The sequence below is a fragment of the Diplotaxodon limnothrissa genome, linkage group LG13 (genome assembly GCF_057381915.1).
Source record: "Diplotaxodon limnothrissa isolate DT_005_m linkage group LG13, D_limnothrissa_male_GT1.1, whole genome shotgun sequence".
Lineage (NCBI taxonomy): Eukaryota > Metazoa > Chordata > Actinopteri > Cichliformes > Cichlidae > Diplotaxodon > Diplotaxodon limnothrissa.
The window spans coordinates 23,168,029-23,195,818 of NC_140608.1; the positions used below are offsets into that span (position 1 = coordinate 23,168,029).

Sequence of the window (27,790 nt, forward strand, 5' to 3'; positions counted from 1 at the left end):
TCTTTGTTGAGCACTTAAAAAACACACACACACTTATTTATTCAAAGACACGGGCAAGCGTCATATACAAGGATGGCAGCTACTCATTTGGCACTGCAGCACACAAAATAATTTGGTTTCTTTAAAAGATAGAGGCTCGAGACATCCATTACTCACCTTTCATAACACCCTGCAGTACTCATGTTAAGCCTGGGTCCTCACAGCCAACAGAGAAGGAGATCGGGGGTTTGATATTTCACATGGCTTTCAGTCACACGAATAATCTGATGGTTGTGAGGCTGAAGAGAGAGCTGTGTGGCCTTGGGAAAGAAAAAAAAATCCAGCTGCATATTAAATGTGCTCAGGCGTTTCACGGCCTGTCAAATCAGGGTGCCGTTTGTGATGCGCAGAAGACACAGTGTCTCATTTCCTGCAAGATATGTGCATGTGCAGATGCCTGTGCATGTATGTGGACAAAAGTCTGGGCATGCACCACACACACTCGCACAGCAGCAGCAGCAGGAACAGCAGTCAAGCCTGTTATCACTTGATTCCTCCCCCATGGTGAGTCCAAAAGACATCTCAATTTTCATCACGCTGGCAGAAGTTATAAAAGAGAATTATGAAGAAGAAGAAGAAGAAGAAGAGGGAAAAAACAGGCTTTTGCGATCACTTGGATTCATATTCACATATGTTAAATGCACTTTCACACACATACACACAGGTGGCAGGCACACAAACACAAAGCCAAAGACGCGCTCGTCCGTTGCATGGTGAAAAAATACATTTATTGGAATCTGTGTCAATGTAGAAAAAATTGAAAACTGGCTTTAGGTTTTGTCACAGTACCACAGGTGAATATTCCAGCAGGCGCCTGGTGAGCCGAAACGAAGCCAGCTAGCTTGTTTGGGGCAGTACATCTGTTACTGATGGCGACAGAGAAGGTGGCCTATGGCGGCCTGTGATACCAAACACACCGTCTCACAGACACTGAAAAGCTCGGGCTGCTCCTAAGACACACCACCAGCAAATGCACATGTTGTACAGCAATTAACCTAGACCGATGTTCTCTCGGTTTAATGTGGGATGATTTCGTTGTGATACTGTTACAAATCCCTTTCCAATAACTATAAAGCCAGGGCCGCTGGCTGCTAGCATCCAAGGTGGCTCAAAGGAGCTTGTATTGTATGATCAATTGTGGGCCAATGTTTTATAACCCATAAGCTGAACCCATAACATCCCATTTTGTCCCAGTCCCTGGCAATAACTCCAATGGCCCTGTGCAAAGCTATGAGGTTCATGCATCATCTTTGATGTCTACCATTGCCTTCCTTTACTGTTCAAAGCCTTGCCATTCAACCAGAAGGACTGTCACATTAATATTTTGCTTTCTTTCTCTGAATTTCTTTCCTTAATTCAGGTCTGTCTGAACAAGCACTTCTATTATAACGACACCGTAAGTGACAAATACTATTCTGGCAGGCCAAACGTTATAATGGGTAGTGCATTTCTATTTCTGATATGACAGGATAAGTCTCACAACACACGGCGAGTCTGCATACTTTATGAAGTCGACAGAAAAAAAAGGCATTTGAAAACAAAAAGGACATTTCTAAACTCAGATACTGAGCATTATAACACTGAGAGGTCAGTTTTTTCCCATACAACTTTCTTTTACATAGACTTATTTTATTCTTAAATATCTTAAATCTCATAAAAAATAATTCATCAGAAACCAATTCTATATACACGGACAAAAAGTGCACGAGATGGATAGAGAGGTGGTGCGCATGCTGAGGTGGTTTCGCGAGAGTGGGCTTTGCTGTGAGATTATGCTTTGGATGTTGTTTTTTTTATGAAGTGTTGGCTGGTCTGATGAAATGTATGATTTGTTTTGTCTGGAGCATTGTATTAAATATTATCATTCATAAAACAAACAAGCGCTTCTAAATCAACACGGAGACTCTTTTGGCTTCTCTTTCGAGAGGCAATTCTTCAAAGAGAGTGTGACCTTCACGGTTTAAAAAAACAAAAAAAGAAATGATCCACATTTCATCTGTTAGCAGTCCTGACAAAAGCTGTCACCAAAGCAGGACATATGATTTTACTGACTGGACTCCTGAATAAATGTAAGAATAAAGGGATAGCTTATGGTTTATCTTATTTTCTGTAATACATATATTGTTACAATGTCAAAAGCAATCTTGAAACCTCTCTAAATGTTTTTTTTCTAGTGTCGACTCTGTTTGATTCAGTGAGGGGGGTATCAGCTTTGGCTATTACTTTTGGCCACACATGTGCTGTTTCTGAAGGGCAACCAATCAGGAGAAAACTGGGTGTTCTGGGCTAAAGCAGTTGCCCAGAAATAACTGCACTAAAGCCTGGTATAAGATAAAGAAGGATTCATTTAAACTATGAATCTTGCAAAGATGACTCTAAGATTGAAGATTAAAAAAAAACTATGAAGCTGTAAATGAGCATAATGGGTCCTTTTTAAAGTGATGCAACATGAAGGTCACAAGAGCCAAATAGTACTGTTGAGAAGTGAAATAATCCACAAGTGCTTCAAAAAAGGACACATGGCAAGCTGCATTGGGTCGAGTCAAATGATATGTCTGTGGAAAGGCATTCATTTACACCATTAAAACACAGCTACATATAAGCATGCATGCGTTGGAGCTTTTATAAGGCAAATTATAAATTTATAAAACACAACAGGGCCGAATTTGCTCTGGTGTCTGCCATGTATCATTTTTTTGGCTTCGGCCAATGTCGGGTGAGTCTGAAATATTTTATTAGCATTTTAATAGGAGGGAAAATTACAGGACGCTGGGCTGGTTTCCCAAAGTTATGTTGATGCAGCTTGCTGTTATTGTTGTTGCGGTTTTTTTTTTCTAGATTGATTGTACAGAGAAACATAAGCTGATGTGATACCGTCACATGAAGCGTGTGCAAACTGAGCTGAATGGAATAAAAACCAGCACACCGGTTTGGCAATGAACTTTGCTGTGAGGACCTGGCTCTTTATGGCACAATGGATCCAATGACTCACTGACAGTAACTTTCTACACACAATGCTGTTGCTGCTGATGTGCCGTTATTCTCTCCAGAACAGAAAAGAAAAAGAAACACAACAGTGAAGACATCATATAGACAGCACGATCAATACTGACCTGGATAAGAGGATGCTTAATTTCACTTCTCTTTTTCTGTTGCTTTGAATTTTCACAACTTAACTGGCATCCACACATCTCTTGTAAGCAACAGTATCTTTATATATATTTATATATATTTCTTTTTTTTAGAAAACTCTAGTAGATATTCACAGTTGCTTGACCGAATGGCAAAAATACCCATGAAGTCTAAAACTGCTGGTTTAGTTGTCTAAAACATGGATGCCAAGAAGTTCTTTTAAGTACTGGAGGTTCACTGTCATCAGAGACTATTTGACGTGTTTCAAAGTGTAAAAAATATCTTGCAGCGTGTTGCCTTTGAGCGTTAACACACACAAATTCATACGTACAACCATTCATTTTCTTGTATATATAGAGAGAGATAGATCTGTAGTAATATGGAACAGTGGCGACACCTTCGATTACATCTGAAGGCGCCATGCGACACACGTTTTCACAAATTCATTGTGATGGAAGAAATTCGGTTTCTGTCAGTGGATGCCCCCTGAAGGAGAGCGTTCAAATGGAATTCTGTACAGTAAAACAGCACACATAAAATCAAGAGGACATTAAAATAAAAAAATATCCCACGCTGATTGTGATGTTTTAAAATGTTATACAATTCTTTGTTTTTTTATTATCCTAGAAGGGGAAGCAGGAATGCTGCCTGCATCCCCTCTTCTCAGTCTTCCCACACTACACAGTAGTTTCATTCTTCCAGGGTCCAGTGCGTATATTTCCTGTGCTGTCTGACGTGTAGAGGAGACCCTCATGCAGGCTCCCCTTTAGAATCCCGTTCTGATTGGGCGGGTTCTGAGGGTAAGATTGTCTGCGCGGGGCGTGCATTTCCAAATGGTGATGTGTTGCCACGGGGTCCTCCTCAGCCACTTTGCCGCAGCCGCACAGGAAGACGCCCGTGTCTCCTGCTTCTGCCGGGCACAGAGAAGGGAAAAGGTCTGCCTTGGCACAGCAGATGTGCCTGTGGCAGGGATTATGGCATGCCAGGGACTCTGCAGCAGCGTGGCATGTGTGATGCACGTCATGGTGGCCTTCGTGGGCCAGGTGTGGACAGATGTGGGCGTGGCGCTCGTGTGTGCTGTGGGGGCTGTCAGTGTGTAAGCTGTGCACGCTGCCTCCATCCACACTAGAGGGGATGTGATAGGCGTACTCCCTCTCACTCCCCGCTCCACAAGCACCGGCCCCATCCCTGCGGCTGAGATGTCGGCCTTTAGTCCTGGCACTGCTCTTTAGGCAGGGGTGCAACTGGATCCCCGGCCGGTAACCCTCCGGGTCAGCGTGCAGCAGCACATGCGTGGCCGCGGGCTCTTCTTCCATAAGCTGCTGGCTGTGCAGTGCGGCACAGCACGGCGTCACTGGCGCTAGACACGTCATGTGATTTTGTGAGGAAGGAAGGGCAGCGTGTTTACAGTGAGCTAAGCTGCCATGGCCACAGCTTAGAGCTTTAGCCTGACAAGGTGAGTCATGGTGGCAGTGGCTGTGGCCGTGGCCGTGCCCGGGGGTATCTCCGTTCACGTTGACTTTGGGCCGCGTTTGAGCGGGCGCGGGGGCACCAGAGGAGGCGTCGGCGCTTCGTCCAGGACAGCAGGAACACCAGCAATGCCAAACATCGTCCCGCTTGGCACAGTGATGGATGAGGACGAAGAGGCCGAGGGTGACGGAGAAGGCACCATAAAGGCAGCTGAAGATCATGTCCAGGAAGTGGCCCTGTGACACAGCTAGTGCCCCAAAAGTCCAGGTTGCCAGGAAGAGGAATAGGGTGAAGGCCGCTGTTCTTAACTGAGCCTTGAAGGAGTGCTCGTTGGCCAGCAGCGCGGGGTTGATGGGAATGCCAGGGCAGCCGGCGGGGCAGTGGCTCCCGCTGGGCGGTGGAGCCAGGGCTCCGGGCTCGGCTCCCTGGTGGCAGTGTGTCGGCACATCGACAGCAGCCAGCCTCTGCTGCTCCTCCGTCAGTTGCTTGAGCTCGTACTTCTTTTCAGGGTGTCGCCGTAGCTGGATGAATGTGCAGAGGAAATAGATGCACGTGACCAGGACGATGAAAGCTACGGGGCCAAAGAATGCTCCCAGACTGGGCTCCCACGCCATCCAGCAGCTGCAACACACACAAACACACCACTGCACTTTAATACCATAAGAAATATGGAACAATTCAAAGTTTACTTTCTGTTTGTAATTAAATGGTTACCTTCATAAAGTCACATCATCTTTATGTGTTTACTGAGAAGAGAGTAACTAAATGAAATACACATCCACCAAAGGGAGCATACGCTTGTGTCTATGTATACACCCGTCTAACAGCGTTTAAAGAAGATTAAATCAAATTTAATTTTTGGGAGTAAAACATAAAAAAACTCTTTATTTGCATAACAATGTGAAACATCATCTCAGACTGACTCAGGAAGAAGCAAATCTAGGACTTACTACAGCGCTTGCTCCCTGCTGCCATAGTTGTCTATATTGACAGCTGCCGTGACCCCGCAGATGATGAGGGGCACTCCACCGCTGACTAGATAAAATCTTTGAGGGTAATGGGGGGAGGGGTAAAAAGAGAGAGTGAGACAGGGTCAGTAGGGCAAGAATATCAAAGTTGGAAGTGAAAAGACATTTACAAATCCTGTGTCACACATGTGGATTATAAAAATACACTGTCAAAATAAGACTTCAGGAAGATTAAAAAAGCTGTCAAAGAAGGTGACAGATGAAAGATGCTGACTTGTGCTGTGAATGGACTGGTTACCACAGCAGATGGACACACACATTTGATTTGGCAGCTTTTTTTTTTCTTTTAAACACCACGTGAGAATTTGTCTCTCCTCTTGGGAAAGCTTTTCTGTTTTGGGACAAATGTGTTAACCACTACAGTATGGAGCCACTGGTGAATGCAGCTTTATGAGTGTTTTAAAATAAATGAATGAACAAAGATCAATGATGTGTGATTGGAACTTGTCGGTGTGCCTGTGACCACACTCCATGGGAGGAATCGCCACCTACAATTTGTTTTCTTTGCCACAAATCAAAGTGTAAATTTTCCTATATAAACAAATCTGTTTTCCCGGCGATAAACTTGTCAGTGCTCATTTAGGGCATCTGCTATTCATCAGAGCACCGAATATGGAAAGAGAGTGCGGATTTAATAGGAAAGGGATGGCGAACTTATCAAAACTGGCTTATCAGACATACAGAAAACGGATTGTATCCTCGACTTCAGCTTTCATTATCATAAAGAGGGCAGGTCACTTAATAGACAAAATGAAAAAAACACTACACAACAATGAAGCACAGAGTTATACAGCTAAGTGGCAGTTATTTTAGCTTTCATAGCAACAACCCCAGAAATACAGCATTCGTGTTATGTTGTAAGCCACCAAGAAATTTAGCAGAACTACCTTTAATTTTAACACGTGTTTTAAGTGAATTAGCTCTGACCTCACTTGCCAACATAGCTGATGTAATGGCGGTTTATCCAATTAAATCAAGACTATATAAGGCTAGCTGGAGAAAAAAAAACCCAAACAAACAATAATATCAATGGGAGAAAGATGTGAAGCGGAACTAATAAAGTATGATCTTAACAACAGTGCATTATGCCCCTAGGTATTACCATGTTTAGTTCTGTTTACTTTGTGTCGGATTAAATGTTCTCAAGGATGATATTCTAATGTTAACCGCAGATTATTCGGTGCTTTTTTCCCCCTCTCCTTGATCTTTCACATGTCAGCTACACTTATGCATGCGCACGGCAGGTATGTGAACCATGAAACTTGCATTGCAACAATATATTACGATCCGTCAAGACTTCGGCGCAGAAACAAAGCTAATCCCCCAGCAGCTTCCTGTCCTTGGCTTTCCCTCCACTGTCATGCTATACAACAGTATGCTATTTCCTCTTCCTTCCTGTTCAATCTTAGCCTCTGTCATTACTCTAACCTTTCCACCACTCCATCTTCCTCCGTCTTCATCCTCAGTTTCCTCCCTTCCACCCCTTCTTACTGTGGCTCTCTCTCTCTCTCTGTCGCTCTCCCTTCCAATCGTTACTCCGTCACACAGCAGCCGTTCTGAAAATTCAATTACAATCAAGATGTTTGTCTGGGCTGGTCGGTGAGGGGTGGCTGGAGGTGAGGCAAAGACAGGGGGTTTTCGGGGGGAGCATTACTGGCCTGTCACTGTCTGTGTGAGTGGAATGGTTCTCCTGGGGGACCCTGCTCCAGCAGAAAGCCATTTACACACCCGTCAGCTAGATAAGCATAAATGAGAAGAGCTAGTAGATGTTAAAGCACCCAGCACTTTATAACCCTCATTCCCCTTTTATCCCTTCTAGGAAAGCCAGCATGTGTTTCCTTAAGACGTGGTCCCAAGTGAAGCACATGTACAGTACATGCAGAAACTGTATCGAGAGCGTGTGATATATTTCATTCTACTTGCTGCCTCGTTTTTATTCGAAAAGGTCTACCGCATTAAAATTCTTGCTAATGCACCCATTCTAATATGAATATGCACACAAAATCCTGCCCCCCTTGAATGTACTCATCCTCTTTGTTGGCCAATCTACTTTTTTAAAAAAGCCTTCAAACTCAAACAAAATGGCTGTGTATGCAGTCTTGTGCTTTTGAGTGAGTTTAAGAACAGCAATCATCTGATATAAATAGACCCTAAAGTGCCTTTTAGTCAGTAGCTACAGCAACTCCTCTTTTTGTTCCTATGCTTATGCTTATCTTCTGTTTTTATGACTGTGCACTGTCCTTTCTCTGGACCCTGTCCAGGATATACATAGCACAGCTGGGGACAACTGATGGTCATATTCAGCTCCAGCAGAGGGCAAGGGCTTTGGAGTAAAGCTGGAGGATGGAACATTAAGGCATAAATTTGGCATTAACCACAGTCCTGCAGGTCTGAATTCTCTTTAATGGGCAAAGTAAGCTGAATGAAGTGACAGTTCAACACTTTGGGAAATATACTCATTAGCTTACTTGCCAAGAGTTAAATGCACAGATTTATGCAAAGATTGATGCCACAGCCAAAAGAAAGCTGTGCCAGCTACCACAGCTTAGCATAAGGATCGCAAACAGAATAAAAACAACTCACAAAATAACACTCAAGCAATATGTCTGTGAAGGTTCTCAGTCATCCAGGCCATTGTAGTCTAAAGAGCTTGGAAAGAAAAGCGTCTGGACTTCTTTAAGTTGCTTGAACACATTTCACCTCTCATCCGAGAAGCTTCTTCAGTTCTAGGGTCAAATGGTGGAGAGCCCCAGATTTAAACCCAGTGGGAGTAACCCCCCAAGAGGGACAAAAGGACCCCTAATGATCCTCTACCTAATCACATGAGCCAAGATGTGAAAACGAGTGTAGGTCACAATTAGCCAAGGTTTCGGGTGAGCTCATTGTGAAACCTAGCCCCACCCTATCACGTCCAGAATTTTTTTATTTCCAAGCGCCTTAGATAACACTCAAGCAAAAACTCTGAACAGTCTATGTTAATTTCAAGTAGTCTTTTTCAAAGAAAGATGTTCTTCCATATACCATTTTATTTTCTGATACATTTTTTGCTACTTTTATCATGTGACAACAGCTTTGAGACACTGTCACAAATAAGAGGAAGCCTTAAAATCCCCCCTTAATCATAAAACTAACAGAGGACAGAACAAAGTCTGCAAATCACTTTGTTCAAAGCCTAAAAGAAGCACACGCAGAGACTTCTCCAAAAATCACAACACAACTTTATGTAGGTTAAGTGTAGCCGGATTCACTTTGCTCTGAAACTTCACATCTATTAAAAATGTGTGGTAGTCTTCTCATTCAAAATAATTATGCCCCAAATGCTGAATTTGATCAAATTCTGGTCAAAATCTTGTCAAAAACAAAAATAAACTTGACTGGTATACACTTTATACCAATCATACTTTCCTTAATGATTAATTATTTGAATAAACAAACATTTGATTTTATTTCAGTTGCAGTTTATTCAAAATTATTGCTTCATATTTATGAAGGCAAAGAATCACTTTTTGTTGGAGTTAAAGTATCAGAATTTCAGGAGCGGGACCACGCCTCCAAACACGCTCCTTCCGGTTCTCATCTATATATGTCCCCCCAGTTCTACAAGCCGTAGTTCTCGTTTACCTGCCCCACCCTCCCTTCCCTTTTCAATTCTTTAACTTCTTCACTTCTATTTAATACACGGGGATCTGCCAGGCCCGGGAGCTGCCGCCAGGCCCCTTCGAGGCCTTCCCCAAACTGCAGCTTAATTCATATCCAAGCCCTTCTCCTTTATCTACTAAAACGCTATCAAACCTCAAATGAGGACGTGGGCCCAGCGAGTGAAAGTGCTCTTTAAACAGTTCATTAATCACCTGCAGCATCATACAGCAGCAGGATCCATGTGTGTGTCTCCAAAACAACAGTTTTGCACATATACACTTTACAAAACTTTGCAAATATTGTAAGATTTTGTAAATTATATTTCATGTCACTAATCAAAACACATGGATGATATAATTGCAAAGAGCATTGTATTCTTTTCTCTATTTGAGAGAGGTGAGCTGCCAAAGGCTACAGTCGCTTAATTTGTTACCCGGTGGTTTTCCTCGGGTCGAGTATTGAGCACCATCATAATTGCTGGGACATTTTCCTTTCTAAAGTCACAAATAGTTTTCTGTCATGTCTAGTTTTTCACACAGTTTCAGTCTTAGAGTTTCACTGTAGGCTATTTGCAGCAGAGATATTTTTAGGTCTATGGATGCTTCCCAAGTAGAACATGACCTCTCAGCAAAGTACCCACTAAAATATAACTAACGCCTTCTTGGTACCATAAATTACTGTAACTGATGTCCTTATGAAAAGGACATCGAGGGAACAGTTTACCCTGCCCGGGATAGGGTTACCGGGGCCCCGCCCTGGAGCCAGGCCCGGGGAGGGTGCTCGAGGGCGAGCGCCTGGTGGCCGGGCCTTAGTCCATGGGGCCCGGCCGGGCACAGCCCGAAGAGGAGACATGGGCCCATCCTCCCGCAGGCCCACCACCCGCAGGAGGCGCCATAGGGGTCGGGTGCATTGTGTGTCGGGTGGCGGCCAGGAGCGGAGGCCCTGGCGGACTGACCCCCGGCTGCCAAGACTGGCAATAGGGACATGGAATGTCACCTCTCTGGTGGGGAAGGAGCCTGAGTTAGTGCGTGAGGTTGAGAGGTACCGGCTAGATATAGTTGGGCTCACCTCTACGCATGGCTTGGGCTCTGGAACCAGTCTCCTGGAGAGGGGCTGGACTCTGTCTCAGTCTGGAGTTGCCCCTGGTGAGAGGCGGCGGGCTGGGGTGGGTATTCTAATATCCCCTCGGCTTGCTGCCGGTACGTTGGGGTTTTTCCCGGTGGACGAGAGGGTTTGTTCCCTGCGCCTTAGGGTCGGGGAACGGGTCCTGACTGTCATCTGCGCTTATGCGCCGAGTGGCAGTTCAGAGTACCCAGCCTTCTTAGAGTCCCTGGGGGGGGTGCTGGAAGGTGCTCCACCTGGAGACTCTGTTGTCCTGCTGGGAGACTTCAATGCTCACGTGGGTAACGACAGCGAGACCTGGAGGGGTGTGATTGGGAGGAACGGCCTCCCTGATCTGAACCCGAGCGGTGCTTTGTTATTGGACTTCTGTGCTAATCACAGTTTGGCCATAACGAACACCCTGTTCGAACATAAGAGTGTCCATAAGTGCACGTGGCACCAGGACGCTCTAGGCCGTAGGTCGATGATCGATTTTGTAATCGTATCAGCAGACCTGCGACCTTATGTTCTGGACACTCGGGTAAAGAGAGGGGCTGAGCTGTCAACTGATCACCACCTGGTGGTGAGTTGGATCAGGTGGCGGGGGAGGACGCTGGACAAACCTGGTGCACCTAAACGCGTAGTGAGGGTGTGCTGGGAACGTCTAGCAGAGGCCCCAGTCCGCGAGATCTTCAACGCACACCTCCGGCAGAGCTTCAACAGCATTCCGAGGGAGACTGGGGACATTGAGTCCGAATGGACCATGTTCAGCGTCTCCATTGCCGAAGCTGCTGCATTGAGCTGCGGCCGCAGGGTGGTTGGTGCCTGCCGTGGTGGTAATCCCCGAACCAAATGGTGGACACCAGAGGTGAAGGGAGCCACCAGGCTGAAGAAGGAGTCCTATCTGGCTTGGTTAGCCTGTGGGACTCCGGAGGCAGCTGACAGGTATCGACAGGCCAAGCGGAATGCGGCTCGGGCAGTGGCTGAAGCAAAAACTCGGGTGTGGGAGGAGTTCGGAGAGGCCATGGAAAAAGACTTTCGGACTGCCTCGAAGAGATTCTGGCAAACCGTCAGGCGTCTCAGGAGGGGAAAGCGGTGCTCTACCTGCACTGTGTATAGTGCTGGTGGAGCGCTGTTGACGTCGACTGAGAAAATTGTCAGGCGGTGGAAGGAATACTTTGAGGACCTCCTTAATCCCACTGACACGTCTTCCGAGGAGGAAGCAGAGTCTGGGGATGAGGGGAATGACCCGCCAATTTCCGGGGGCGAGGTCACTGAGGCAGTTAAACAACTCCTTGGTGGCAGAGCCCCTGGTGTTGACGAGGTCCGCCCCGAGTTCCTGAAGGCTCTGGACGTTGTAGGGCTGTCCTGGTTGACACGCCTTTGCAATGTTGCGTGGAGATCAGGGGCAGTACCGGTGGACTGGCAGACCGGGGTGGTGGTCCCCATCTTTAAGAAGGGGGACCGGAGGGTGTGTTCCAACTACAGGGGGATCACACTCCTCAGCCTCCCTGGGAAAGTCTATGCCAGGGTGCTGGAAAGGAGAGTTCGTCCGCTAGTCGAACCTCGGATACAGGAGGAACAATGCGGTTTTCGTCCTGGTCGCGGAACACTGGACCAGCTCTTTATCCTCTCGAGGGTACTTGAGGGCGCATGGGAGTTTGCCCAACCAGTCTACATGTGTTTTGTGGACTTGGAGAAGGCATTCGACCGTGTCCCTCGGGGTGTCCTGTGGGAGGTGCTGCGGGAGTATGGGGTGTCTGGCCCATTGCTACGGGCCATTCGATCCCTATACAACCGTTGCAGGAGCTTGGTTCGCATTGCCGGCAATAAGTCGGACTCGTTCCCGGTGGGTGATGGGCTCCGCCAGGGCTGCCCTTTGTCTCCGGTTCTGTTCATAATTTTTATGGACAGGATTTCTAGGCGCAGCCAAGTGGCGGAGGGCTTTCGCTTTGGTGGCCTCAGAATCTCATCTCTGATTTTTGCGGATGATGTGGTTCTGTTGGCTTCATCGGGTGAGGGCCTCCAGCTCGCACTGGAACGGTTCGCAGCCGAGTGTGAAGCAGCGGGAATGAGGATCAGCACCTCCAAATCTGAGGCCATGGTTCTCAGCCGGAAAAGGGTGGAGTGCCCTCTCCGGGTCGGGGATGAGTTCCTGCCCCAAGTGGAGGAGTTCAAGTATCTCGGGGTCTTGTTCGCGAGTGATGGGAGAAGGGAGCCGGAGATTGACAGACGGATTGGGGCTGCAGCTGCTGTAATGCGGACGCTGCACCGGTCTGTCGTGGTGAAGAGGGAGCTGAGTGTAAAAGCGAAGCTCTCAATTTACCGGTCGATCTACGTCCCTACCCTCACCTATGGCCACGAGCTGTGGGTAGTGACCGAAAGAACGAGATCGCGGATACAAGCGGCGGAAATGAGCTTCCTCCGAAGGGTGGCTGGCCTCTCCCTTAGAGATAGGGTGAGAAGTTCGGCCATCCGGGAGGGGCTCAGAGTAGAGCCGCTGCTGCTCCACATCGAAAGGAGTCAGCTGAGGTGGTTCGGGCATCTGACAAGGATGCCCCCTGGGCGCCTCCTGGGTGAGGTGTTCCAGGCATGTCCCACCGGGAGGAGGCCCCAGGGAAGACCCAGGACACGCTGGAGAGATTATATCTCTCGGCTGGCCTGGGAACGCCTTGGTATTCCCCCGGATAAGCTGGAGGAGGTGGCTGGGGAGAGGGAGGTCTGGGCCTCTTTGCTTAGGCTGCTGCCCCCGCGACCCGGCCTCGGATAAGCGGTTGAAAATGGATGGATGGATGGATGGATAATTATACATGACACACAGACAGTAGATTAAAGTTGTTTTTGTTTATCTATTTATTTGGGTTATTTAGGGACTTGATGGGTGACCTTTTCCCTTTAAAACACACTGCAGCATCTCATGTGCTGGGTATATTTTAATTGTTTGTCCATCTAAATTAATATGAATAAATTTTAACTACTGTAAAAAGATTTAAATGAGTATTACAATACATTACATAATACATTACCTTAGATTTCTCCCTTGTTTCCTGCTATACATGTAGTGTTATTTTACACTTACATGACTGCACTTGTCATGTGAGTTTTCTTTTCGATATCACTGACACCGACGGCTGGTATAAGAAGTTTTTATCAATAATTGTCAGATATTTGATGGAGATTCTATAGTGAATCCTCTGTTAAGTTTTAGAGGAAAGATCAGCACTCATCACTCCGGATCGGTGTTAGTTAATAGCAAAAACAGAAGCGTTTAAGGTGTGCGGTCCAACATGGTGTGGCAGATTTTTGACAGGGGTCGGTGTAATGGTCGGCTGGATATGCCATCAGATGCTGTCAAGAGTGGAAGGACGGGAAAAGAGGTAGATGAGGAGAAATAGGTGGGTTGTTGGGAGGGGAGAGAAATTGATTTGTCTCCAGCTGCTAAGTCTCATTGCATGAGCCTGTCTGACGGGGAGCATTACAGTCAATCACTGTGGATCAACTTGACTGCTGTGCCACACAATCCCCCCGTCTGCCCCCAGACAAATTATCTCATTCACAAGCAGTGCATGATGGGAGAGCCTCGAGAACATTCCATATTAAACCCCTGAATCACGCAGGTGTCTGAGGATTTGCTTTGCAAGGAAAGTGCTGCTTATAGGTTGAGGGGATCCTTATCTTAGTGGCGTCCGTATCCTCAGACTTTCAGCGACTCGTCAGGAATACGTTATTGAGAGATTCGAATTTTAATAATGTCAGACATATGAATCTGCCCCTTTATAAATTTTCCAGATATTAGTTTCGGGTGGTATGGGCAATAAATGCCCATGAGAGTGCTATATTCGTCATAATAATCCTTTTAAACCACCCCACAGACAGCGATTCTAAAAGCACGTAAGGTGTTGCAGCAGGGTTCATATCCAGTGCAGCTCCACATGTTCAAATCATTTTCTAGTTTGGGGTCGTCTGCTGTATCTCCTGCAAAATATTCTGAAAAGTTCAAGAAAATTCATGCAACTGAAATTTCCCAGCAGGCTTTAAGAAAATGACAGATTAAATGACAAACATACATTTGCTACGGTCTGCCCCCTGTTTGCCTCTCTGTTGCTGCTCTGAAACCTTCCTCTAACAGGATTTCTCATTGAAGCTCCAGCAGCTTCTGCAGCACGGTTGCAATGTGCTGAAGAGCTCACACAGCACCTTCTCACCGCAGAGGAGGAGCGCCGCATGGGTCCAAAAAACGATCCTCTTAAATGTGCCAAATGTTAGGCGTAAGCAGTAAAGTAATAAAACGAAGAAGTAGGGGGAAAAAAAACAACACAAATAGGAGAAATGTAATCTGATGTGCGCGTGTCTAAGTGAAGAGGAGTTAAAGGGTTAAAAAGCTAAATACATTTAGGTTTTTGATAAAGCTTCTGGCTCAGTGGCCTCCTGGGTGACTGCGGTAATTAGTAAAAGCACTGGAGGTGATGCTATGGTGAAGGGCTTTAGTCAATTACTTCTCCGTCCTTCCTTCTCCTCCTCACATTCACCTGCACTCCCTCCTACTTACTAAACCTTTAAGTGTGGAAGGAAAGCTCACACAAAATAACCGAAAGTACACTGTGTTTTCACTAATCTATAAAAAAATCTATAAAAAGGCAAAACATGATGTCTCAGGTTATTTTGAAATGCCTATTAATGAACAGCTAACAAAGGTTTGTGTTGTGTTGATTTACATAGATTCTGAACTGCAGCTATCAAATTGTCGATGTTGTCAGACCTCAGTTTAGTCAATGCTGCGTTCTCGTGTCTGCCATTTGGAGCGGCTGACATAGTCGTTTTTAATCCAATAAAACTACTTTAACAAAGTATTTTAAGTATGAATGGTTATTTCAAAATTAAGTATTTAAACAACTTGCCAATAATGTTATAACTTATAACAGAAAGCAGCTGTTTCTGTATCACCTTAACCATTGTGTTGTCCTCGGGTCAAAAATGACCCCTAGGTGTGTGGCAAACAAGTGTATGGGAATCCCGAGGACGACACAAGGGAGCTGCAGGTGCTTTAAACAAATCAAGTCAATGCTGACTCTTGTCTTCACATAGGAACCAAACCCTTGCCTCTTAGGTGAAACTCCATTGATTAACCTGTAACACTGCCTGCGTTTTGTTTGTCACAGTTGTTCATACTGTCCGTGATTCCCGATATACATAAATATTATGAAGAAGTATAACAGGCAGTGTTACAGGTCAATTTCTTTTTTAAATGTTTATTTGAATTATGTCACAATCCTTATTTTTGTGTTTTTACAATTAATAAAGTACATTACAAATACACTTAGATATTCACCAGTGTTTCTGGGCTAGAGATTACAAGACTGCGGCGGTGACTGCAATGATTCTAGCAAACAGATCAAAACACTTTCTGGTCAGTCTGCTATAGTTCAGTGAGGCTGTTTCTTAATGTCCTGAAAATATCAGGCAAGTTGATTAGCCAGACAAGCTCAGTGGGGAAATTCAGGAAATGCCCTACTGAGAGCTGCTGATGACTGACGGTATACTACATATTCATATTAACCTTGAATGTCACCCCTAACAACAACCTCTATCCATTTTAAGTGGTCTCTCTTCAGGAAATTGGCTGATTACAAGGAATTTAAAGTTCTCTAATCAGTGGTTTATCAGTTTTCACATAAAGTCACTCCTTACTATTCAACACCCAAGACATGTGTGAGAAATCAATAAGGTGATGCAAAGTGTATCAACAGAAAGTCTTGATAGCCATCTCGCTGTTGATGTTGAATAATGCAAACCAACTGGGGTTTTATTTTCATATAAATTATGCAACACTTGCATGACAGTTTCTCCCCTTTGAAACACCTGAGCCTAAACTAGTGTGAGACACAAAGATGCAAAAGTTTACTCCACAGTAAAGTCCACGTAGCTCACACGTGCCCAAGGGAATGGCTGAGTAATCTGACAAACACATATTTAGCTATTTAAAAGCCACTAAGAATTTTATTCTGTGTCCATGTCAAGCTAGCAATAGTCATTATCCCACCAACTCAAAGGGTATGAAGCAGCGGTCTCCAACCATTTTTGCGCCACTGACACTTTATGTCCGACAATATTTTCACCGACCGGCCTTTAAGGTGTCGTGGATAAAACCAGTACCGGTAACAAAAAAAGGAAGATTTATTCATAACACACGGGGAAAGACCCAGAGAAACTGAGTTAATGATAAAACCGATTAAAAACAATAATGATAAAAAACGATAAAAACCCTGAAAACCATAAATTTCACACCTGAGCCTCAACTCTCACGGCCCGGTACCGAACGATTCACAGACAGGCCCGGAGGTTGGGGACCGCTGGTATAGAGGATGCTATGTTGCTAACTCTGCAAAGTTAGCTTATCACCCAGCCAACATTTATATGTGGGGCCCATATGGTTTGGAAATGGGCTGAAAAATGGGCCCCATATAGGATTGTCCGCGGGTTCCGTAATGGCCCCATATTAAATGCCCATATAGGTGTTATGTTAGGAAAATCTGGGAACTAAATGGGCCCCAACTGGGAAAAGTACACAGAAACCCACCTGGGCCCCATCTTTCAAGTTTTTGTGGGTACCATGTAGGCACCACATAGGCTAAAAAGTGGGTTTTAAGTGGGATTGTCCGCGGGTTCCATAATGGCCCCATTTAATAAGCCCATCTCGGTATTATATTGGTAAAATCTGGGAACTAGATGGACCCCAACTGGGCAAAGTACACAGAAACCCACCCGGGCCCCATCTTTCAAGTTTTTGTGGGTACCATGTGGGCACCACATAGGCTAAAAAGTGGGTTTTAAGTGGGATTGTCCGCGGGTTCCGTAATGGCCCCATTTTATAAGCCCATCTCGGTGTTATATTGGTAAAATCTGGGAACTAAATGGGCCCCAACTGGGCAAAGTACACAGAAACCCACCCGGGCCCCACCTTTCAAGTTGTTTTGTGGGTACCATGTGAGTACCACATAGGCTAAAAAGTGGGTTTTAAGTGGGATTGTCCGCGGGTTCCATAATGGCCCCATTTTGTAAGCCCATCTCGGTGTTATATTGGTATAATCTGGGAACTAAATGGACCCCAACTGGGCAAAGTACAAAGAAACCCACCCAGGCCCCACCTTTCAAGTTGTTTTGTGGGTACCATGTGAGTACCACATAGGCTAAAAAGTGGGTTTTAAGTGGGATTGTCCGCGGGTTCCATAATGGCCCCATTTTATAAGCCCATCTCGGTGTTATATAGGTAAAATCTGGGAACTAAATGGACCCCAACTGGGCAAAGTACACTGAAACCCACCTAGGCCCCATTTTTCAAGTTCTTAGTGGGTACAACATGAGGAAAACATGAGCTAAAAAGTTGGAATGGCATTAGCAGTGGGTTCTGTATTTGCATCTTATTTCTAGTTTGAATTGACTAAGTTCTGGCACTGAGTGGGCCCCATGTAGTAAAACAGTCACAAAATCAATTTTTCAGACGGCTAATACGGGTTCTGTGACACAAAGACACCAAATATATTAAAGCTGACCGCAAACAAAATCTAGTTTGTAAATAAAACCATTTCAAAAATCACGAGGGTACACAAAACAACATTTTTCACATTTATTTTGTCCAACAACTGTGATTTTACGTAACTGTATTCCAAAGTGCGTAAACGTTTAAAAACTAGAAATGTCAAACTACAGCAAAATTCCTTAGATATTTGGAACTGTAGCAACATGGGGAAAAAGTCAGATGGAAAACTCAAAAGCTTATCTTGAATCAGCAGGGTTTGTTTTTTTACAGAGCCGTAAGTCTATTTTGTACCCTTGCAGCCCTCGGTCCTCCTCTGTCTTTAGCTCCACTGAACCACTTGGACAGAGCCTTCTCTGCTTCTTGCAAGTTGACTTTTGATGTTAAATAATTCTTCAGTGCCTCTGCAAATGAAGAAGAAGAAAAACGGGCAAGCCAAAGTAAAGTTAATCTTAGCTTACTTCATTTGGTGATGATTTTCAAAGAACAATGTTTATTTCACTTTATTGCCTCAAAAAATATATACAAATTGCATGATAACCAATCTCAGTTACACTTTCAAACACTTTATTAAAAAAGTTTAGTTTTCTAAAGTTCAAATGTCTCAAGTGAAACTAACTTACCATACACAACATTAAAAAGACGCAAATCTCTGAACTTTTTTTCCCCATGTCGGCCAAGCATGTTGTACTCCACAGCCAGCTCAGGTGATATGAGGAATTTCATCATCCTTCTTGTGGCATCGTCTACACTTGTTTCCCCTGTATCTGCTACCATGGCAACCTGAGGGGAACATACAAAAAGGACAGATTAGATACTGGCATCTGGTTAGGATGCCTCCCTGGTGAGGTGTTTTGGGCACGTCCCACCAGGAAGAGACCCAGAACACCCAGGACATGCTGGAGGGACTATGTTTTTCGGCTGGCCTGGGAATGCCTTGGGATTCCCCCGGAAGAGCTGGGCCAAGTGCCTGGAGAGAGCGAAGTCTGGGCCTCTCTACTTAGTACCGGATTGGGTCGAGGGGCAGCAGCCTAAGCTTAAGATAATGGACCGGAATGGAGGATAAATGGACACTTTACATATTACTTAATGTTTACTGTGTGGTGATAAAAAAAAAAATGGTAGTAAACACAAGCTAAACTAAAAAAATTAATTGCGCTTCCTTAACCCTTTATCCCCAATAATGTTACGCAGGATAACTGGTAGGTCTGGTAGGTTTTTTCCTCTACTGTATACTATATGAATGTAATCAAGGATTAATAACAGAAAGAAAAAAGAAATTGAAATTTTGCCATTTTTACTAAAGGCAATCAAAATGTACATGAATAAAATATTTAAATTAGTCAATTCAAATTAATAACTCTAAAACACTGAACAAAATTAAGTATTTGACCCTGTGGTTTATTTTCGGACATCTCTTTTCTTCTAAAAGTCCAGGCGTGCTGGCAGAGCTCAGGTTTGACGAGACAGGTTTGGAAAAACCTGTCGCTGGCGACTTTTTGGGGGCTAAAGGGTTAAAATAAATAGGAATTGGCCAAAATTTGTATAAACTATGAAATAGCAGAACAAAAGTAAAAAAAAAAAATCTTTATCTGTTATCAGAATCAAATATTTGATTAGAATAAAAAATTTAACTTTCTGGAAGATTTCTCGTTACATCTGTCATAAAAGTAACAACATCTCAGAAAAGAAACATGATAGCAACAGAAAAATATGATAGCAGTGTGATGTGATGGTCCCTGGCCAGATTTTTACACATATTATAAGCCCTGTGACACAAAAACCACAGAACTCTGACACGCACAGACTGTTTTCCTTTGTGCTAATGAAGAAAAATGCTGGTCTGGTATGTAAAAGGGAATTTATTCTTCCAGGACCTGAAGCTCCGTAATGCAGCCCTCCAACAGCCAAACCTATCTGTTCTCTGATTGTCTTGATGCATGCTCAATCATCCAGGTAAGTAAATCTCCAAAAGTTGATTCTGTTCATCTGGACGTAGCGCTTGCAGCATTTTCTCCCACTGAAAATGCTACGTCCAGATGAACAGAATCAACTTCTGGAGATGTTCTCTGATTGGATTGTTTAATTGGTGATTGACATGAAATTGACCAATCAGCTGAAAGGAAGAAAAATAGGGTCAAAATTTGGATGTGTAAGTATAAATCCACACACAGCCAGGAAAGCCGAGCGCAGAGTTGTTTGTAGCACCAATTCAGCCAGAGTGGAGCCAGATGGATTTTCCATCCATCCACACTGTAAAGTCTATAGACCAGCAAGTGATAAATTAACAGTGTTGTTGGTATTTTCTAAAACAGTTGTATGCAATAGGAATTGCTGTTTATAGTCCTCCTGTATATCTGCATGTTCCCTCCCAATTAAAACCTGTGATAATGGAGATTCAAATTCATGTCATACCTATACCAACAGTTATCAAGTATCCAGATCGACCTTTACTGATGTGCTCTGTCAGTGCGCCCCAGGGCAGCTGTGGCTACAATGTAGCTTGCCATCGCCAGTGTGTGATTGTGTGTGTGAATGGGTGAATGACTGAATGTAGTGTGAAGCGCTTTGGGGTCCTTAGGGACTAGAAAAGCGCTATAAAAATGCAGGCCATTTACCATTTAAAGGAAAATTGTTATTTCCATGTATTTTCCTGTTCTGCCTTCAACTTTGAGGACTTCCCCCCACATTTCTAGTTGTGACAGTGCACCTACAACAAAAAAAATCTGCTGTGATTTACATTTGTTGAAAGAGCAATTTTGTAAAATAGTCTATTTTTGTATGCACAGTTTACAAATCTGTCCTGTACAGCATGGACTGATTGCATGCTAAAAAGTTGTTGCTTAAAAATAAAACAATAAATTTTTAATTAATAACATCAGCAGAAAGCCTTGTTATTAATTAGATGTACAATTTCTATAGAATACGAAACAACTCAGTTCATTTTTGATCATATCAATACCAGCATATTACACAACTAGTGATGGGATTTTCGTCTCCCAACCGGCTCTTCAGGTTGTTTTGTTGCTTTAATTAATTTATTATTAACAACAATATAAAATTATGAACAAAAGGAATTACTAATGTAAAAAAAGAAACGTGGTTTTATTTATATATGTTTATATATAAATATATATGGTGGCCCCTAGAGACAAAGCATGTACAAACTCCAAAACCCATTTCTAGCGTCAACTGAACTTCCAAAACAGAGCTATCTAGATCACTTAATTTACACAATTGAAATCATATGTGTATTTTTTGTGTATTTATACACAAGCACTCATATATATTCATAAAAAATTCCAAAAGCTGTTCATTTACCTGTTACTACCACACACCAAATCCGGTCGTTGGTACTTCCTGGCTTGTGTAGCCACTAGGTAACAAAATCTCAACACTGTGCCTAGCATCCTGGAGCACTTCTGTTGTGTTTTGTACGTGCTTTGGAGTTTGTACGTGCTATGGAGTTTTTACGTGTTTTGGGGTTTGTACGTGCTTTGTCTCTAGCAGCCACCATAAATATACTTTTATTTATTCTCTCCACATAAAATGTAATAAATAAATCATATAATACAAAAAAAACAACTATTTACATTTCAACTTTTAACTATTTAAATTTTCAGCTTTTTCCTTTTAAACAAATTTAAAGTGAAACAACACAAAACACTGCAAACCACAACACAATTAAATATAAATTATAATATGAAAACAAACAGAAGATGCACATTCTCTGTCATATGGGCCTGCATGAATAAACTTTCTGAATCCTTTATCATCCGCAATTGAAAATAGTTGTGGATGATTACTATACCTTTCTAATGTGAAGTTGTTGTCCCTGGCTCTCTTTCTCTCTCTCTCCCTCCTGCTCTGTTACTGTGCTACTGCGTGTGTAACAACCGCCCCTCCCCCCTCTTCCCAGCGCAAAGCACAAGGCTCGCGTGCAGAGTGAAGCGGAAAAAAAGTGCGAGAGAGAGGGTGAGAGAAAGAAAAAAAACACGCTTGTGTCGTTCACTTCAAAGAGCCGTTTCGTTTTGACCAACACATCACTAACAACCATGATGAAAAACGCTCATCTGCTTCCATCACCATCAGCTGATTAACATTGAGCTGCTGCAGTCAACACCATCAAACTAATTTACTGTTTAATGTTATGTTATTGAATGCTTTTATTTTTAAATCTTTACCAGCGCTTAAAGACTGTAGATGTTCACACCTGGTGTTAGAAAACCGAGCTCACAGCAGTATTTTTTTTTATAACAGGAAATTTTAATTTTTATTGGTTACCGTGTTTATTACCACTTTTATCAGTAATGTACTTCCTATAAAATATGGATTTGATAAGTTACCGGTTTATTGAAATCAGCTAGTGAACACATCGATCACTTTATTGAACTACACGCCTTACACTCTTGTGAGCTCTGGTTACTAACAGCAGGTGTGAATGTTTGGAGTCCAAAACGCAGATAAAGATTAGAATAACAAGGCAATGTAAAATCAGTTTAATGCAGTTGACAGTAGCAGCTCAGATGGAAATCAGCCAATTGTGAGGAGAGCAGAGGACCAAAACTGTCAGAGTTGTGGGTCAAGTGAAGAGAACACTGTTGGCATTATTGTTAGCATAAAAGATGAAAATTAAATAAATGTTAAATTTTAAAATAGATCATTGCCTCCTGTGCCTAAATAAATATATATACTTAATACCAATAAAAAAAAAAGGATGCCCCAAAGACCATCACTTTTCAAAAATAATAATAATAATAATAATAAGTAATACAAATAATATGAAAGTTACTTACATGTCAAAGATGGTGCTTGTGATCTTGAAGAATCTAAACGTGATAAGGAAATGAAAGAAAGTGCATGAGAAAATACAAACATTTTTGTTTTTTCCCAGGATAATTCAATATAAAAGATTCTCTTACTAATGCACAAAATGAACAGTGTAATTAAAAGTTTGAAAGGCACTGCATGTGTTTATATGATAAACTGACTAATTCAAGCAGCAAACACTAGCAGTGCAAAAATGTATCTAACTAGCTGACAGACTTTAAAGTCACAGGAAGATATATCAAAATGGTGACTTATGCCAGAACAAATGACTTGACAGACATAAATCCTAAATTCCTTTAAGTAAAAAAGGAATTACTTTTTTATAAGTGGTCCCTAGTGGTTTTCAAATTATTACATGGCTTGTTAATTTTTTATTAAATTATTAAGAAGCCAGATGAGTTCAAAACATTTACAAATTACTATAAAGCACTATCCAAACTTCAAATCAAGTGGCAAAATCTCCAAATTAAAAGTACTCGCAAACTATAAAAATTTGATTATACTTAAAAATATGCAAAAACTAATTTAGTGGAATTTTTACCTGCTCAAGAATACATTGAACATGCAATATTTAATTGAAAAGAACAAAATTTGTGTACTTTTAGAAAGGATTATTAAATATTTGGGGATACTAGACATAAAGAGGGTCTCGTACATTTACGGGCATCTAATTTCCTGGATTTAATGGTTTAAAAGTTTAATAGGTCTTTGAAGTTGATAATAAAATTGAGTCCATTATTAGCAAAAAGAATAAAAAAAAAAAGAGCAAAAAAATGCTTAATATATAATAATTGTTTTAAACTTAAGCTTTGTAATTGTAGCAGATTTCATTATGTCTGTAATTTTTTATTTAGCCCCACAGTAGTAAAAGCCATAAATGGGAGTTAGATTTATTACTAGTATTTTACACAGCATTCAGCTATAATAACATGTTCTGCATTTTCCTACTTCACCATCTGATCTGAACAGCTGCACTCTCTTAATTAATTAATGACCTAACATTTCTCAGTAACCAATAACTAGATGGAACAGCACAGTATCTAAGAGAGTGATCAGACAGTGTTTGAGCTAAAGACGCTGTGTGTTTCTTTTGGGGGCTTTTTACACACTGATCCACCACCGTTTTCCCATAGTACAATGCATATCTGGTAACATTACCGTATTCAGATCAGAAAACCGTTTCAGCTGCAGGCATCTACTCCTGTAATTTAAACAATCACCTTGCTACACTGCACATGAATATTACGTAACATGGTATGACTAGCTCATGTTCAGACATTTAAGATACTGTTCAGCCATTTTGTTTACTGGTTAGTGCATAATGGCCGAGTTAGCTGAGCAGGAATCCACTAAAGCCAAAAAAATAATATAAATTTTTTAAATTAATTACAAAAACCTTATAGGAAAACCCAAGAAACAGTTGCAGAAGCACAGAAAAAAACTGCCGTGTACGTTATAGTGTGTAAATTCAAAAACTGTATAGAGAGAATGGTGCAATGAAAACAGAATAAGATAAGATGAACTTTATTGAGTAGAATATAGGCAGTAAGAGTTTTTTAATTAACTTTAAATTATGTTTGCCAAAGACAATGCAGCAAATTAACCCAGTTCTACCTGCTAGCTAAAGATGTTATGCTTCTCCCCCTTATACCGTTTAGGACGACTATAGAAAGTTACTAAAATAACCATTGATGAAAACGTATCAAACTTTAAGTATTTACCTTTGTCATAGTTTTCGATTCTTTGGTATCCTTTTGTCCTCCACGTTCTTAAACACCAGGGAGAGAAAAGGCGCAACAGACGAAAGACCGCGAAGACTAGACGCTAGGCGGTGCAATCTGCTCCTCCCTCTTTTTAAACGAGCCAATAGGAGCTGCTCACATTAAAAACAACTTTATTTAAAAAGTCGTTTTACACCTGATACAAAAATTTTAAAAGTCAAACAATGCACAAGTTTAAAAGAACAATTTTATTTTTAAAAGTTTTTTAAGCATAGGGATGGTTAATATGTTTTAAAAAGTAATATATAATATTTATCAAAAAGTGTCACCCAAATCAACATCATAATAAAAATATAATTAATAAAAATATAATAATGATAAGAAGAAGAATAACAGTTTACCTAAAAGCTCTTCTAACATTAGACTGGTTTTGAAAAGTTTCAATAGTGTCAATACACCATAAGGACAAGGGAGTTTCACAGTTGAAGTGTGACTGCTTGAAAGACCCCATTCCCTCTCCTTTCCACTAGTTCAAAGAAAATATAAATTATTTCTGGTTATATAATTTGAGGGCACAAGTTTGAAGAGTAACATTTTAACAGATCGGTAATATACTTCAGGAGCTTTACTGGATCTGATTAACCAAAACTTCCATCTTCCATGTAACTAACTGTCTTTTCTCTAATACAGTAGAGTGTGTCTGATCTACTAAAAATCCTCAACTGCATGTTTGCTCAAGTAAATAGTCTTAATTGTTTGAACAACCAGTAATCCTTAATTTGCAAATGCCAAATCTGGATTTTGTCTGTGTAATTCACTTTTATCTTAGGTTTTTTATTCGTATTTTTTGCTTTTCTTTTTTTCTACTCTTGTGTCCGTTTTAATCACTTATTATTGCTGCTGTGACAAGTGAATTTACCTAAGAAGAATCATGAAGTCCTTATTTTATCTTATCTGAGCCTCACCATGCAGCCTACCATGCAGAGTTCACATTAAGTACATAAAATGAAATCTAAAATTAAAAAGTAACCAGTTTCAAACCAGTTATTTGGAATAGTGTGCAGAGTGTTTTGAGTAACATTGAATGTTCAAAAACACCAAAGTTCCTATAGTCTCACTTGACAGCTGGGTTGTAGTGTCTGATAACACATAACATCTTGAGGTCTCAATGTGGACTTTGAGTACATTTGCTAGCCAAGGCTAAATACTGAGAGGGTCAAAAATGAAGGGTCAAGAACATCTGACTGTACGTAAGGGTAGCAAAAGTGATAGACTGAGGTTGTGCCAAATATGTTAAAGTTAGGGTGATTTCTTAGAGAATGGTACCACATGGGTGCCGTCTGCAGGTTATAAAAGAGAGTTATGTTCATACTTTCTTTTGAGATTATTTTTACAATTTGACTTTCAGAACTCCCTGGGTTGTGCGCAATCTGTGATGGGCTTGTTTGGAATAAATCCTCCTTTATTCAAATAACACTTTCTCAGGCTCTTCACAGAAGAAGAATCCTCACATAAGCATGTGCTACCATTTTGAACCAATGTACACATTTACCATCACTAACCCAACTAGGACCTACATTGGATGCCCACCCATATGGATTTGATGTTAGAAACGCAAGTGGGTCCCATATATACTAAACAATCTTGAGCCCATGTAAAATATATGCCCATATTAATTTAACACAACCCATTTGGGGCCCACATAGACATGTTTTCAGGGTCTGACTTGCATTTGCCCATGTGTGACACATATAGTTTGACCAGGTGGGCCCCACCTATGTCATCAGTACCAAAAAATATATACCGATTACCTCACTTTGCCCCACCTGGGGCACACAGCAAATGCTTTTCTTTAAATGACTGTGTTTGCCCATGTCTAACCCAGGTGAAAAACCCAAGTGGGTCCTACATGTGTTTCCCATTTTGAAACAAGTGAAGTGTTTCCCATGTTTGACCCAGCCAGGACCTACTATATGTTTCCACTCGGTTTTGCCCATATGGCTTTAATGTGAGAAACCTAAGTGGGTCCCATATATACTAAACAATCTTGAGCCCACATAAAATATATGCCCATATTAACTTAACATAACCCATATGGGGCCCACATAGACATGTTTTCAGGGTCTGACTTGCATTTGCCCATGTGTGACCCATATAGTTTGGCCAGGTAGGCCCCACCTGTGTCATCAGTACTAAAAAATATATACTGATTACCTAACTTTGCCCTACTTGGGGCACACAGCAAACGCTTTTCTTTAAATGACTGTGTTTGCCCATGTCTAACCCAGGTGAAAAACCCAAGTGGGTCCTACGTGTGTTTCCCATTTTGAAACAAGTGAAGTGTTTCCCATGTTTGACCCAGCCAGGACCTACTATATGTTCCCACTTGGTTTTGCCCATATGGCTTTCATGTGAGAAACCCAAGTGGGTCCCATATATACTAAACAATCTTGAGCCCACATAAAATATATGCCCATATTAACTTAACATAACCCATATGGGGCCTACATAGACATATTTTCAGGGTCTAACTTGCATTTGCCCATGTGTGACCCATATAGTTTGACCAGGTGGGCCCCACCTATGTCATCAGTGCTAAAAAAATATATTGATTACCTCACTTTGCCCCACCTGGGGCCCACATAGACATGTTTTCAGGGTCTGACTTGCATTTGCCCATGTGCGACCCATTTAGTTTGACCAGGTGGGGCCCACCTGTGTCATCGATACTAAAACATATATTGATTACCTAACTTTGCCCCACCTGGGGCACACAACAACAGCCTATCCTTAAATGACTGTGTTTGCCCATGTCTATCCCAGGTGGAAAACCCAAGTGGGTCCTACATGTGTTTCCCATTTTGGACCAAGTTAAGTGTTTCCCATGTTTGACCCAGCTAGGACCTACTAAAAGTGCTCACTTGGGATGGCCCATATGGGTTTAATGTGAAGAACCCAAGTAGGCCCCATACAAAAAGCCCAGTTTGAGCCCATGCCCACATGGTACCCATCCAGCCCGAGCAAAAACCAGGTGGGGCCCATATATACATGTTGGCTGGGCAGAAATATGCCACATATTGTTAGCTGTTAGCTTTAGTAGGTGCATGAAGGTACTTATCCATAGTTTCTTACAAACCACTGTACTGCTGACAATGGGAAACTGGCAAAAGGTTTTCTTCCACCTATAAAGCCAGTGGGAAAAAAAACTGGTTGTGAAAAACTACTTCTCACTCCGAAGTGAAAGTCCTGGTCTACCACTGCCTCCATCTGTTAGCAAGTTTATGTTATGGTGTGAC

At 42.3% G+C, this 27,790-nt stretch overlaps 1 protein-coding gene and 1 long non-coding RNA gene across 2 annotated transcripts in view; both read right to left on the bottom strand.

Moving 5' to 3' along the window:
• Window positions 1–3,848: 3,848 nt before the first annotated feature.
• Window positions 3,849–27,790, bottom strand: part of adgra1b (adhesion G protein-coupled receptor A1b) — a 203,894-nt gene continuing 179,952 nt past the window's right edge. Inside the window, exons 18-19 of the mRNA XM_085368918.1 lie at window positions 5,592–5,687; window positions 3,849–5,262 (exon numbers count right to left, since the gene is read on the bottom strand). Coding sequence (XP_085225044.1) covers window positions 3,849–5,262; window positions 5,592–5,687 — 1,510 coding nt within the window. The remainder of the gene's footprint in view (window positions 5,263–5,591; window positions 5,688–27,790) is intronic.
• On the bottom strand, window positions 17,481–27,020 carry LOC146620324 (uncharacterized). The gene is made up of 4 exons (XR_014906657.1): window positions 24,495–27,020; window positions 22,740–22,772; window positions 18,567–18,726; window positions 17,481–18,347 (listed from the first exon to the last, which is right to left on the bottom strand). It is a non-coding gene; the product is annotated as an uncharacterized LOC146620324 (long non-coding RNA).